General features: G+C 26.7%; 1 protein-coding gene across 1 annotated transcript; it reads left to right on the forward strand.

The window, feature by feature from the left end:
• Positions 1 to 3: 3 nt before the first annotated feature.
• Positions 4 to 7,089, forward strand: LOC107436250 (uncharacterized). Its single transcript, XM_087152665.1, has 5 exons — positions 4 to 594; positions 2,123 to 2,232; positions 3,440 to 3,567; positions 3,645 to 3,828; positions 6,822 to 7,089. The coding sequence occupies exons 1-5, from the start codon at positions 288 to 290 to the stop codon at positions 7,017 to 7,019; spliced, it is 927 nt and encodes a 308-aa protein (XP_087008791.1). The 5' UTR covers positions 4 to 287; the 3' UTR covers positions 7,020 to 7,089.
• Positions 7,090 to 12,941: the final 5,852 nt, after the last annotated feature.

Consider the following 12,941-nt stretch of genomic DNA (forward strand, 5'->3'; position numbering starts at 1 on the left):
AAAGAAGTCTAGTTCGTTTAAAGAAACTTTAAATTCATAATGATCTTTTATTGTTTTTTGAGTTTATTTTCTCTTGAAGAGATACTGAAAAAGTTTATTCTCTTACATTCTAATGCGAACTAGAAAAATACCACGTTTCCGAGGGAATCAATCATATCGTCTGTCGGTTGCTTTATTTTATTAGTAAATAGCGTAAATCCCTCATTTCTTGTATGATTGTTTCAAACTATTAAAAATTACAATGCGTTATCTATATCTTTAAATTGTATGCTATTTTACTTGACACAATGACTTTGATTAATATTTTTCGCCCAAAATATATTTTCTGCTTAAAATCAGTAAATTTCTTTCCGCATAGAAATTATAGTAAAACATTATATAATTTTAGCCGTCAAATTTTTCACAATAAAGACATTAAACATCCTCCTTGCATCTTCCTTATAAGAGAATCTTTACCATTTAGTGTAGCATGCACAAGGTATATGGCTGGCCATTCCAAGTGGCAAAACATTAAACACATCAAAGCAGCGAAAGATCGCGAAAAAAGTATTACTTGTAGTAAATATGTTCGCCTTATACAGTTTGCTGTTCGAGGTGAGTTAAATTCCGAAATCTCCATTTTTTTCGAATCAGGCAGTTGTCTTAGTCATTAATATTGACTCGTTGTATAGAAAATAAAAAATTATGTATATCATTGTAACAAGTTTTTTCGCAGCCTCAATATAAACACATAACTTGCTGTTTTAATTTTTTTTAATGAAAAAATCTATTTAATATAATTTAGGAATGATTTTCATAATCCTGTAATTATGTTATTGAAGATTTGACAACAGTGGCTTCCCGAGCTAAAAAAAAACATGACTGAAGGCCACTGTCTGAAAGGGTATAACTCGCAACCTACCTGGCTTGTTATTTTTTAAATTTTTTTCAAATTAAAAAATCCATGGCTTATGTGATTGGCACAAACAAGTACTCATGCAGATCAGAAATATCCCCATAGTTTGTAATAAGGTTTGTTATCACATATTCCCCATTTCCAACATTTTATCTTTGAAATATTGAATAAGTTTTGCATGGGATATTTCTGTTTGCGGCAAATACCAAACGCCAAATAGATTTTAAATTCGCAGATTTTGAAAATTAAAACCGGTAGTACTGATTTGCCGAGGGGTAGCTACAACTTATACCTTTCTACTTGGTCTCATTCTGTGATTTTCTAAATCTACCTTGATGTTGATTTTTGAATCCCTGATTACATTGAATTTGAACATCAATAGGGTTTAATGTAGGCTAGCTTTTCAAATCTTAATTATGATTTGAACTCAAATGTTGTATGTAACATTTAATAACAAACATATGCATGTTGGAATGAATCTATGGAGATAGTTTAGATAACATGGGATTTAAAATCTTAAGTAACCTATTTGTCATAAGAAGAAAATTTTTTTTTATTAGTACTAAAATATAATATGAATATTTTTGTAATATTTTAATTAAAATGGAGGGAAACTTAAGGAAAGAGAATATTTCAAGAGTTGAAAATTCTTTACATAAGACTCAACTAACTGGGACTGAAAAAAGAAAAATGCAGTTTTTTGTAACTTTTTTGTAGTCATATCCATCAATATTTTTGAAATTCCATTCTCTCCTCCTAGATCAAATGTAGTTTTCTAGAAAATATATACCTCGCCAAATAAGTAAAGCATAAAATAAAAAAAAAATCTTTTGTTAAATATCTTGGCAGTTTCATCTGGAAGAGCTGTGCAAAAATGAATTTTTTTGAGGGCAATTTTCTGAAAATCATATTTTTTCTCATGCAGCTCTTCTGCAGAAAAAGTAAGAAAAACTTCTTCAAGAATGATCCTTTAGTTTTTGAAAAACTGTGTATAACAAAAAAGTACCTCTACAATAGGGTCTGTCTCAAAATATGAGTTTTCAATGGTTAAATTTTCAAAATTTTGTACTGAAAATTTTCTTGAATATTGATCAAATTTTATTCTTTTATATGCTTTGAGAAGAAAAGAATTCTATTTAGCAAGCAACAAATGTGTTTTTTCCCCCTTTTCAAAACCTATGTAATCCCTTAATAAATCATTTATTTAGCATATCTTTCAAATTACAGAAAGTGGTTCGGACCCTAAAACTAATAGCAAGCTGGCATCATTGCTAGAAGAAGCAAGGAAAAAGAATATTGCTAAAGAAACTTTGGAAAATGCTATGAAAAAAGGAAGTGTAAGTAAACATATAAATATTTATTTTAGCTGTATGACTTACATATTTTGTAACTATAAGAGATAAATTTTCTAATCTACTAGCATAAGTTTTCGAAATTTCTTCAATAGTTGGTAAAAACTTATTAATCAACTTTTTATTTGCAGTAGTTACAATATTATAAAAATTAATGAATTTTTGGGAAATATTCAATTTATTGTTGAAAATTAAATAAGTGTTGATTGGGTAGACAGTTATGTAAGTGCAAAAGCATTTAACTTTTATAAAATAACCTTTTTTTCTACATATTTAACCCTTTTAATAATTAGGACATATTATGTTTGCTATCGTGAAACCAAGGATATTATTTTTCTCGCATGAGCAGCAAGAAACTGAGTTATAAGTTATGCAGAAATAAGAAGTCGAAAGCAAGCTATTCATCAAATAAATAGCTATATTTTTGTTTAATTAATGCTAATTAATTTACAATGCATTTGCATGATTAAGTTATATTTTAGTTTCAGTGATACCTAATAATTAACACGATGAAGAAATAGATATTTTTTAAGAAAAAGCATTACAGAATCTATGAAGAAATAGGCATACTACTTACTATTTATGTTAAATAATATTGTTCCAAGACTTAAACAAAATTTTTGTTTAATTCCTAGAATATTACCCTCATGCTTACTTTTAGAATATTACCCTCACACTTTGTATCTATGGTTTGGTTTCTTTTTAATTTTCCACCTTTTTTTTAAAGTGATTTTTATGCATTTTGGCTTTTATTTATTCATTTTTTCATGTTTGCATTAAGTGTTACTTGAATAATTGTTCAATTGAAAGTCAAAGTCAGCTAATCCATAATAAATTTCTTTTCAAATATTTGAATTTTTCAAGTATTCTAATTTTCAAATATTTTCTAGGTATAGAACTTTTTCATGATATTTTCTAGTTTTTATCCAGAAGACCTGCAATTTCCAAAAAATTATTGTGAAAACTTAAAAATTTGTACAATTGGTCTTCATTGTACAGTTTAATGGCATACTATGAACCAAAAGAGACAGCTCTCATTCAAAAATTTTGGAATTCCAAACTAATAATTTATTCAATTAAAAAATTTAATAGTTTTTTTAAATTCAATTATAAACAATGGACCTATGTTAATATGATATTCAACTATAAGATTATTTTAATAACATTGAATTTCTGATAATTTTCTTTCCAGAGTAAAAATTTGAAATTTGGAACTCTAGAAATTTTGGGACCAGGTGGATGCATGATTATTGTTGAATATGAAGCTGCTAATGAATCACTTGCCAGGCATGAAATGAAATATATATGCAAAAAATATAGGTATGTAAAACTGAAGTAAATTTCTTTAAAGCTTTTAGAAATTTTTTATTTATGACTCATATTAATTTTACATCTAGTGCGAATATTTTGAGTGGTGGAGGTCGTTGGCGGGCTGTTTATGAAAAGAAGGGAATTATAACTGCTGTCAAAGAACTAAATGGAGAAGTTTTAAATGAAGGTAAAGCCCTGGATTCAGCCATTGAAGCTGGTGCAGAAGAAGTGCAAATGAAAGAAAATGAGGAAGGACAAAATTTTCTTGAGGTATAATCAGGATATAAAACTCTTTAATTTAGTTCTTAAAATGCTGTCTGGATTCTCTTCCTAAAGTTTGACAAAATGTTCAATTTTATTTAAATTATTCATTCATATCTCTAGGTTTAATTTTAATTTATATGTCACAATTATACTTGATACTAATTTATATTTGGATTTTACTTTAATAACTAAATTTAAAAGAAAAAAAAAAATTTCTTAGCATTTTTCATCGAATTCAGTAAAATTGAAAAAGACCTGCTGTTAATTTTTTAAAAAAATAAAAGAAAGAACAATGCAAAACTTGCAATTTACCAAGATATGTGCAATGTTTCCCAATGCATTGTTGACATTGATGTCAATACGCGCTATGGACCCCTTTCCCGACCATGCAATTACTGCAAGCTAGTGCAAACAGCTTTTTTATTATTGATAGTAATGAACTAAATTTAAGATGAGGGGTGACTGGGAAGTTACAGAATTTAAGATGGGGGACGGGGTGACTGAGAAGTTGCGCACATTTTAGCGTCAGCTGTTCCTACGTTTTCAATCTTTCTCAATTCATCAGCAAAATTTTTATTTTTGAAGATTTTTATAATTGATTTCAATGTGCATTTTAATTTCGATTTTTATATTCATAATTATTTATTTAATGACATAAGCAGGGGCGGACTAATTTTTGCCCAAGCTTCCCCCTCCTGCACAAGTTATTCTGTTTTTTTATTATTATTTTCAATGTATCATGTCACTGTTGTGATTTATTGATTTTTTCTTAAAAAAAATTTATTGTTGATAACTGGACAAGTTATTACATTTTTGTAAGGTAACTGAGGATTGAGTTTATTACAAGAAGATAACTGTCTAAACTAATCAATCAAAAAGTGAAAGAATTCAAAATTATACAATACCAAATGTAAAATATTAGCGTAATGAAACATCGCGACGTGAAGAGTGACGATACATCTCCCAGAACTAGTGTATACATGAGTAGTTCAAAGAAGGTACAAAATTTTAATGTGTATTTCCAAAATATAGAAGATTTGAGGCTTGTAAATTCAAAAAGTCTCTTCAAATTACAGATAAGTTGGCAGCTATATCAGACTGACCTCGTTCCCCCTTGACATTATGAAATTCTTCCCTGTTTGTGACCCACTGTACTAGATAGCTGGATGATGTTGAAAGCAGGGTTGGCTTTTTTCCGGCAGAAACTGGTTTTTGCCATGCCAGTGGCAGAAACTGGTTATAACCGGCAAAAACTGGCAGAAACTAAAAAAATGTCTATATTAATTCTGGTAATTGCTTAATGACATTTAGTTCAAGTTAACTGAAAAATGTAACTGTAACAACTTTTTAATTCATTGTTTGTAAATATAGTCAAACCTCGATATCTCGAACTTGAAGGGAGAGGAGAAAAAATTCGACGTATCGAAAATCGTATGTTATCGATGTTAGAATAAAGTAAAATGCTCTTTACATACCTTATTTACTATTCCATATTTATTCTAAAATACTTTTTACACTTAAAAAGATTCAATTGTTTGCTATAGAGATGTGTAAGAAAGTTTGTCTATAACACTTTCTAAGTGGACTATAGCTTTAAATGTCTCCTAATATATTCGGCTGTCTCTCAATAAATCTCCTTACAGTGTCTACTGCAGAAAGTGCTTGTTATGATTATGAGAATTAGTTTTCTATTTTTAAAAATTGTTTTGGAATATTTTTTTATTTTCAGAAAAAATCTAAACTATTTATGGAAAAAAAATTCAAGTTATCGAGGGATTAGAAAAAAAAATTGAGAAATCAAGGTTTTTCTAACATTGAGTGTATAGGAAATTCGAAGGGAATTTTTTTTTCGAGATATCGAAAAATTTGTGAAATCGAGGTTCGAGTTAGCGAGGTTCGACTGTATATATTATTTTGTTTGGATTAAATATAAAGAGTGCAGTGCAGTATATCAAATATTTATATTAAATAAAGAATACAGTAATGTAATAATAAATATAAATACTAGATTTTAGTTTATTACATTAAACTCTGAAATTCAGTAATTATTATCTTTTAGCTCTTAATATTACTGAATAGAGCTACTTTCAAATAGTTTTTTTTCTTTTCAAGACATAATTTGTATGGCAATAATCCAATTATTATAACAGTAACAGTTTTAATCTTTGCTGTATGTAAGAGGTAATATAATTGGTTAGATTCACTGATTCATAAATGTAAATAGCAAGTTCACTTGTCACTTTGTTTAACATTTAAATGTTTTTTCTTTGAATTATCCATTGTATGTCTCAGTACTTAACTTTTATGTCATTTTCTGAATTTCTGCCAGTTTCTGCCGCAAATGTGGCAAAAAAGGGTTTCTACCAGTGGTTTTAACCACCTCTGCAGAAACTTGCCAACCTTGGTTGAAAGAGATCTTCAGTAAACAGAATTATAGTAAGAGGATCAAGTGAAAAATACTTGGAGAGACGGCCTTACCCTTCAACAGATTGTAGCACTCTAGAAGAATATTATTTTACATTTTACCACTTGTCACATTGACAAAATTTCATTCCTCTACTATTAGTCATAAACATTTCTCTCCTTATGGGGTTTGCCTTCGCTTAGTAAAACTCTAGTCCTACAAATTTGTGATAATCTAGTTATTTTTCCTTATTATAAGTCAAGCATAGTTAATAATGCAGTTTCATCAACTTACTTTGACTTAAGGTTATATGCATTTGATATAGTGCAGACACCTCTGTTCATCTAATTCATTCGTAGTTGCTCCTGAATTTAATATGCTCTATTAAATAATTATATTGTGATATAAGTATAAATTTTAACAAACCTATATTTTTAAATATCACTTAATACCATTTGTTTTGTAACAAATTTTTATTATCATAAACATATAAAATGGATGGTATATTAGTGCTTTTAAGATACTTATTATTATTTAAACTATTTTCTGCAGATTATTAACTGTATAGTTTTTGATTTAAATTTTTTTTAATTAGTTTGTATGCTCTCCTGATGATATTAATCAAGTAAAAAAGGAATTGGAAAAGCTATATGAAGTTCAAGAAAACTATATAGCCTATATTCCCATTACTAGTGTACAGATAAATGATGAAGATATGAACTTAGTAGATGGGTTTCTAGAAGAAATGGGAAATTTATCAGATGTTATTAGAATATATGAAAATGTACAGTAAAATTACATTAAATAAGGTTTTTATTGGTTTGAAAAATATTGATTTGTATCAATAAACATTGTTTTGTTGATTTCTTTTTGTTTGCTATGTTTATCATCATAGGTTAGATTCAAAACTATACCACTGCTAAAAGACTTCAAAAATCAATTAATTTAAGAAAATTTGCTTAACCAACTCTCGATGAATTATGTCTGTTAATAACAAAATTTATATAAGTTTTGAAAAATATTCTTATTGATTGTAGTAAATTATTTTTATTGCATTCTCCCTTTTTTTTTCTCTCTCTTTCAAAACTTTTAAAATAATTTAGTAAAAGGAAACAAAATTACAAAATAAAAATAGCAATTTATTCTTATACTTGATCAGAAACAATAATAGACAAATTCAATCATATAAATTTTTATAAACAGAATACATTTTACTAATACAAAATTTAAAAACACATTTAGGAATTATTAACAATACATTTAAAGAAATATTCTAAATATACTAGTTTATTTTTTGTTTACAGTTTCAACCCATAATATAAAGGAAAAACAAATTAGGACTCGTTAAATTTTTTTCTCGTGGTTAATAAAAAAAATTTCATCTATATTTAGTTTTAAAAATTGTACTAATAAAAGTTACTTGTAAATAAAAAAAAAAATTTCTGAAGAATTTATTTTAGTAAAATTTGAGTGATTCATTCATAAAATTCATTATTTGTAGTAATTTTTTATCTATATTCTTACAATTTAAATAAATTATTTTCATAATACCAAAACAAAGTGATTTACAGTTGAACTTATTCTTCTAACTTATCGTCTCAATAAAATTCAGAATCAATTTTTGTTACTAATCAAACCAGTATTAAAAAGAATCATTCTGCTTGTTTTCATTAAATCAAACAATGCAACGGACTGTTTTTTTTTTAATTCAGCAACATTAATTCCATTAAAATTTTCTAGAACTATCAGAAGTTATTCCAGACTTTTTATGAAAAATAACGTTTTTGTAAAGTTGTGAAAATTTTTACTCAATTTTACGAATTCCTAATAATAAAGTACTGTTTTTGCGAAAAATCTACTTATAATCTTCTGAATATATAATTATGAAATCGAGTTCTTGTATATTTGAATATTGGAAAATATCATGCTTTAGTATAAAAAATACAAGAAGCATGTCTTTCAAGCAATTGCAATGTTGAAATTGTAAATTAATGACACCGTTTTTAAAAGGGGGAAATTTGTGAAGGGTCCACGGACCCAAATTTCACCTAAAATGAACCCTGACTATTCTAGTAGGAATTTCATTAGAATTAATTCCAACTCATCCCATTGTTAAAATTTGATCTCTCACTCAGAAATTTACCCACAATTTTGGTTACTTAGAAGTCTGATCCTGGAGAAACAAATTTTTATAGTTTCCTTACTATCCAATTAATTTTAACTAATAAAATTTTATAAATAGGTAAAATTAAGCCATTTACAAAAGCAATACCACGCAATAATTAAAATTATTCCAAATAGTGTGCGAATAAGGTACCACGTGTATACTATGTTTAAGAGTTTCTAATTTATTATGCTTGCTATCCAACTTGTTAATCCTCCTTAAAATACGGCAAATTTAAGTTTATTTCTTTTTAAACTATTTTAGTTAAATACAGTTCAGTGCTATAATATCTGTTTTCTAATCAATGCATATTTATACTAGTTCAATATTTGGATGATTCAGAGTTGTGACCTTACATTGTGATCTTGAATCACAAGTTTTCAAGAATTATTAATCAATTGATGTCTGGATCTAATTTTCTTTAATATCACTGAATCAATTATTTATTTTTCTTGAATCACAAGTTTTCAAGAATTACTAACCAATTGATGTCTGGATCTAATTTTCTTTAATATCACTGAATCAATTATTTATTTTTTTTTATAAAAAAAATCAGTTCTAAGCAAATATATGTATTTTGACTAAATAATAATTGATATGTGAAATTTCTGAAAAAAGAGCAAAGTGGAAAAACAAATTAAAATATTTTCGATAGTTAGTTTTCCTAAGGATTTGGGTAAAATTGAATAGACGTATGATGTGTTATAAATCAATATTTTTACATTACAATGCATTTAAGTTAGAGTGACAAAAAGTTGTTTCCAACAGTGATAGTGAAATATTTCTGAAAATGTTTCATTTTAAATGCATTTTTCATTTCCGATAAAAACGAGTTTACATTGCGTACAATAACTAATCTAAGCTAAGCACTAATAGTTTTTAAAAAAAAATTATTATTGACAATTTAAGTGAGACCTGCTCACCAACTAGAAATATTGTGCAAAATCACAGAAAACACATATATAAATAATAAACATTTCTTTTAATTCTTATAAAGTATATTTTGATAGGACATGATTGCCAACTCACAGTCAATATATAATAATAAAATGTTTAGTTTAAATGTTCTCTATTTTTCGCATATAAACACAAGATCATCAATAAAAAATTTCCTCATAATTTTGTTGCAACAAAGAAAAACCATAATTAGACTTACAATGACATATTAAACAGTGCTAAACGGAAATTTTGTCCTAATTTTTCTAACATTTTCCCCTTACTTTCTAAGGAATGTACTTGGGGAAAAAAATGTCCCCTTAACCCTGATACACTACTTCTAACTATAAATACAAGATTACCAATACAAAACTATTTATAATTTTGTTGGAATGTAGAAATAACGAGTAAATATAATTTGCATTAGGATTAGAAAAATTGGGATAAAATTTCATTTGCAGTAAAATTTATCTTCATTTTTCTAATCCTAGTCTAACTTGATTTTTTCCCATGGTTGCTAAGCAATAAACTTATCTCATGAGAAATATTTCCCAGGCGTAAAAAGGGTTATAATTTCTAAATTCTAACCCACAGGTGAATCGTACAGAGATTGATATGAGAATGTCTCTTTCTGCTTTGCTTTGTAGAATAGCACTTTTTTCGAAATTGCATCATTGAATTTGACTTTCAGGCAGACTGGTATATATAACAGTTAATATAGAGTTTTATAAATAAACATTTGTTACAAAATTTGGTGAGTTTGAAACAAATGTAGCCAAAACCAGTGGTGACAAAAGGGTTAAAATTAAATTCAAGATTAATATTGTGATATTTAAGAATTATATATAATTGCTTGCAGAAAGTTTTTTTAATGGAGATTTTGTGCTTGCAGAAAGATTTTCATTTTATCTAAGTCTGTTGATGAGTTCATAATCTGACTCACTTATGATGAAATTTCGTCCTAATTTTTCACATTTAAATTTTCTTTGACTTTCTTCATGGTTGCTAAGCAACCATGACTTATCTCAGAAGAAATGTCAAAACATTACTGAATGTTCTTATGTAAATTTTACTTAAGTTTCTCAATAACTATCACAATTTTAAACACAGAATTATACAAAAACAATACTAAAGAGTGTAAATAATTGCTTGTTGCTTCTGATGGCAACTAGTTCTGCATAAAACTTATTAAATTTAAATTCAGGTATTTTTATTAATTTGGGCATAAAATGACCATATCTCACATCTGTTATTTGATACAAGTAATAGGCTTTCATATAAAATAAAATAATATTAAAAAAATATGTTTCACAAACATTTAAGTTAAAATATGTTAATATATTAAGGACACTTTATTTCATACATCGAAGGAAAATGTCTACTGACAAATACATAAATAACACCATTACGATATTACTTTTTTAATAATTGAATTTAGAAACACTGGCATTTTTTTAAGTTTTGCACCAGAGGTTCATAGTTTGATATGAAATGAGTTACTAGTTAGTATAATATTAATGTAAACTTAGATTTGAAATAGATTTTTCAGATGTAAATATACTTGCAATTTATAATAATAAACATATTTTCATTCTAACATTTGTCAATGTTTTCTTTAAATTCGGAAATAATTTGCTTGACACAAAATGTATTTATAACAAAAGTATAAACGAATTCAAAACAAATTATAAAAGAAATTTAACTGAATAAATTCTTTACTCCTGAATTCTGCTATAAATAAAGAATAAGTGCTAAACTATAACAACAACAAAAATGCAAAAAGTTAAAATTGAGGAAAGTATAAATACTGCTTATGCTTAAAACAAACATTGCATCTCAAACAATATAACCATTACACAAGAAAATTAAAAACAAAAAGAAAACTAATAAATATACAGAAAACATTATCAAAATAAGATTCTTTTATCACTATTTTCCGGGGGAACAGCGTTTTTGAACAAGATTACAGGTTCTCAAACTGTCCTCTGAGTAGCACTTGAATTCTCCAAAAAAAAAGTAAAAGATGTTAAAAATTAAAATACATATACTTTTTTTTACAGCTCAAGTGAAAGATGCAATTTATAAAAAGATAGTCTGCATTCAACGTGCTAGTTTCTCATTCAAGTTTACCAGTCATTGAAAAAGATACAACACTAAGATCAAAATTTTAAACCAATGAGAAATCAATTTAAAATATCCTGTGTAAGCTAAAGGAAAATTTAAAATCTTATCAGATAAAGCAAAAGTGATTCTTTTTCATTTCCTAAACACTTATTAGTGAGAAACAAAACTGTCAGCATACCTCAATGCTAAAACAAAATACAGATTTCTACTCAATAGATAGAAGAGCAAGATAATCAGTTGCAACTCTCTAAAATTCAGCCGAATAAAAACACTTTCCATTAATTCTCTGTTTTATGAAACTAAGTAAAAATTTGACATACATTTAATAAAATGAAATTTTAAAATAACACATTATCAAACTGCAATATACGTCTTGAATACATTTCTGTATATTTTATGACTCAAATTTAAAAAAAAAGAGTAGAAGAAAAATTTAATTTAATTTCATGCAAGATTAAATGATTAAACTATCTTGTATCATAAATGGTATAATGTCATTAAATGTAATGGATAAAATTATCAAGATAACAGTTTAGTGCTCTGTATTGAATTTCCTATATCAAAGGAACTGCATGATAAAAGAAAATTGAGAACCACTGTTACAGGTTACTTAAATTCAATAAAACCTTCAAGAAACCCAAGCAATTTAAACTTCAGAAATGCCACTTTATTCTATTCAAACAAAAAAAATGAGAAAAAAAGATAACATGGGAACGGCACAACTTAAGAAATTCACTGCAGGGTGTTCAACTTCTTATAATAAAAAACATAACCAATTAATGTTTATTCTGGGCCAATGGCCGAGATTGCAACCCTCTTAACTACTGCAGGTCACCACCTTATTTCATTTTTTTTAATTAAATCTCCAATTAATAATCAATAATGATTTCAATTTAAACAATTTATCTTGATTTATTGTTTTTTTAATTATCAGATAATAGCTAAGCAATTAGAATATTAATTCCAACTTTAAAATAGATGCTAGAGAACTATATAATAATTAAATGTATAATAAAAACACATATAGTGCTAATAATAAGGGAATGGAATATAAGAGATTAAGTGGAATATTTTAAAACTTCTATTTGTTAATGATAAGAGTCATTGGGAATTTTGTATTTTTTATTATTATGCCCATTATTTTTTGTTAGAAAAAAATTACCTCCACTGTAATTTTAACATCAAGTAACATCTAAAAAAACTTTATTAAATAAAATAATTTAAATTAATAATGTTTGTAAAATTATATAAAAAAATGATAAACTTATTTTTAAAAAATGTGATTGTCAGTAAGAAACCTAAGGTAAGCAAGTACATTACCATCTAGGTTGCTGCGCCAATGACAAACAACTTTATGAAATTATAGTGAATTTCAATATGAAATTTTTGAAGGCTGTTTAGTCAGAATCAGTTCGCCAGTGTGCCACATTATTCTAGGGGTTAACACTCTTAAGGTATATTTTTAATACACCAAGTTTCATTCATAAGTCG

This window comes from Parasteatoda tepidariorum, chromosome 10, assembly GCF_982258835.1.
Source record: "Parasteatoda tepidariorum strain Cologne lab strain chromosome 10, Ptep-v5.0, whole genome shotgun sequence".
In the NCBI taxonomy this organism is placed as follows: domain Eukaryota; kingdom Metazoa; phylum Arthropoda; class Arachnida; order Araneae; family Theridiidae; genus Parasteatoda; species Parasteatoda tepidariorum.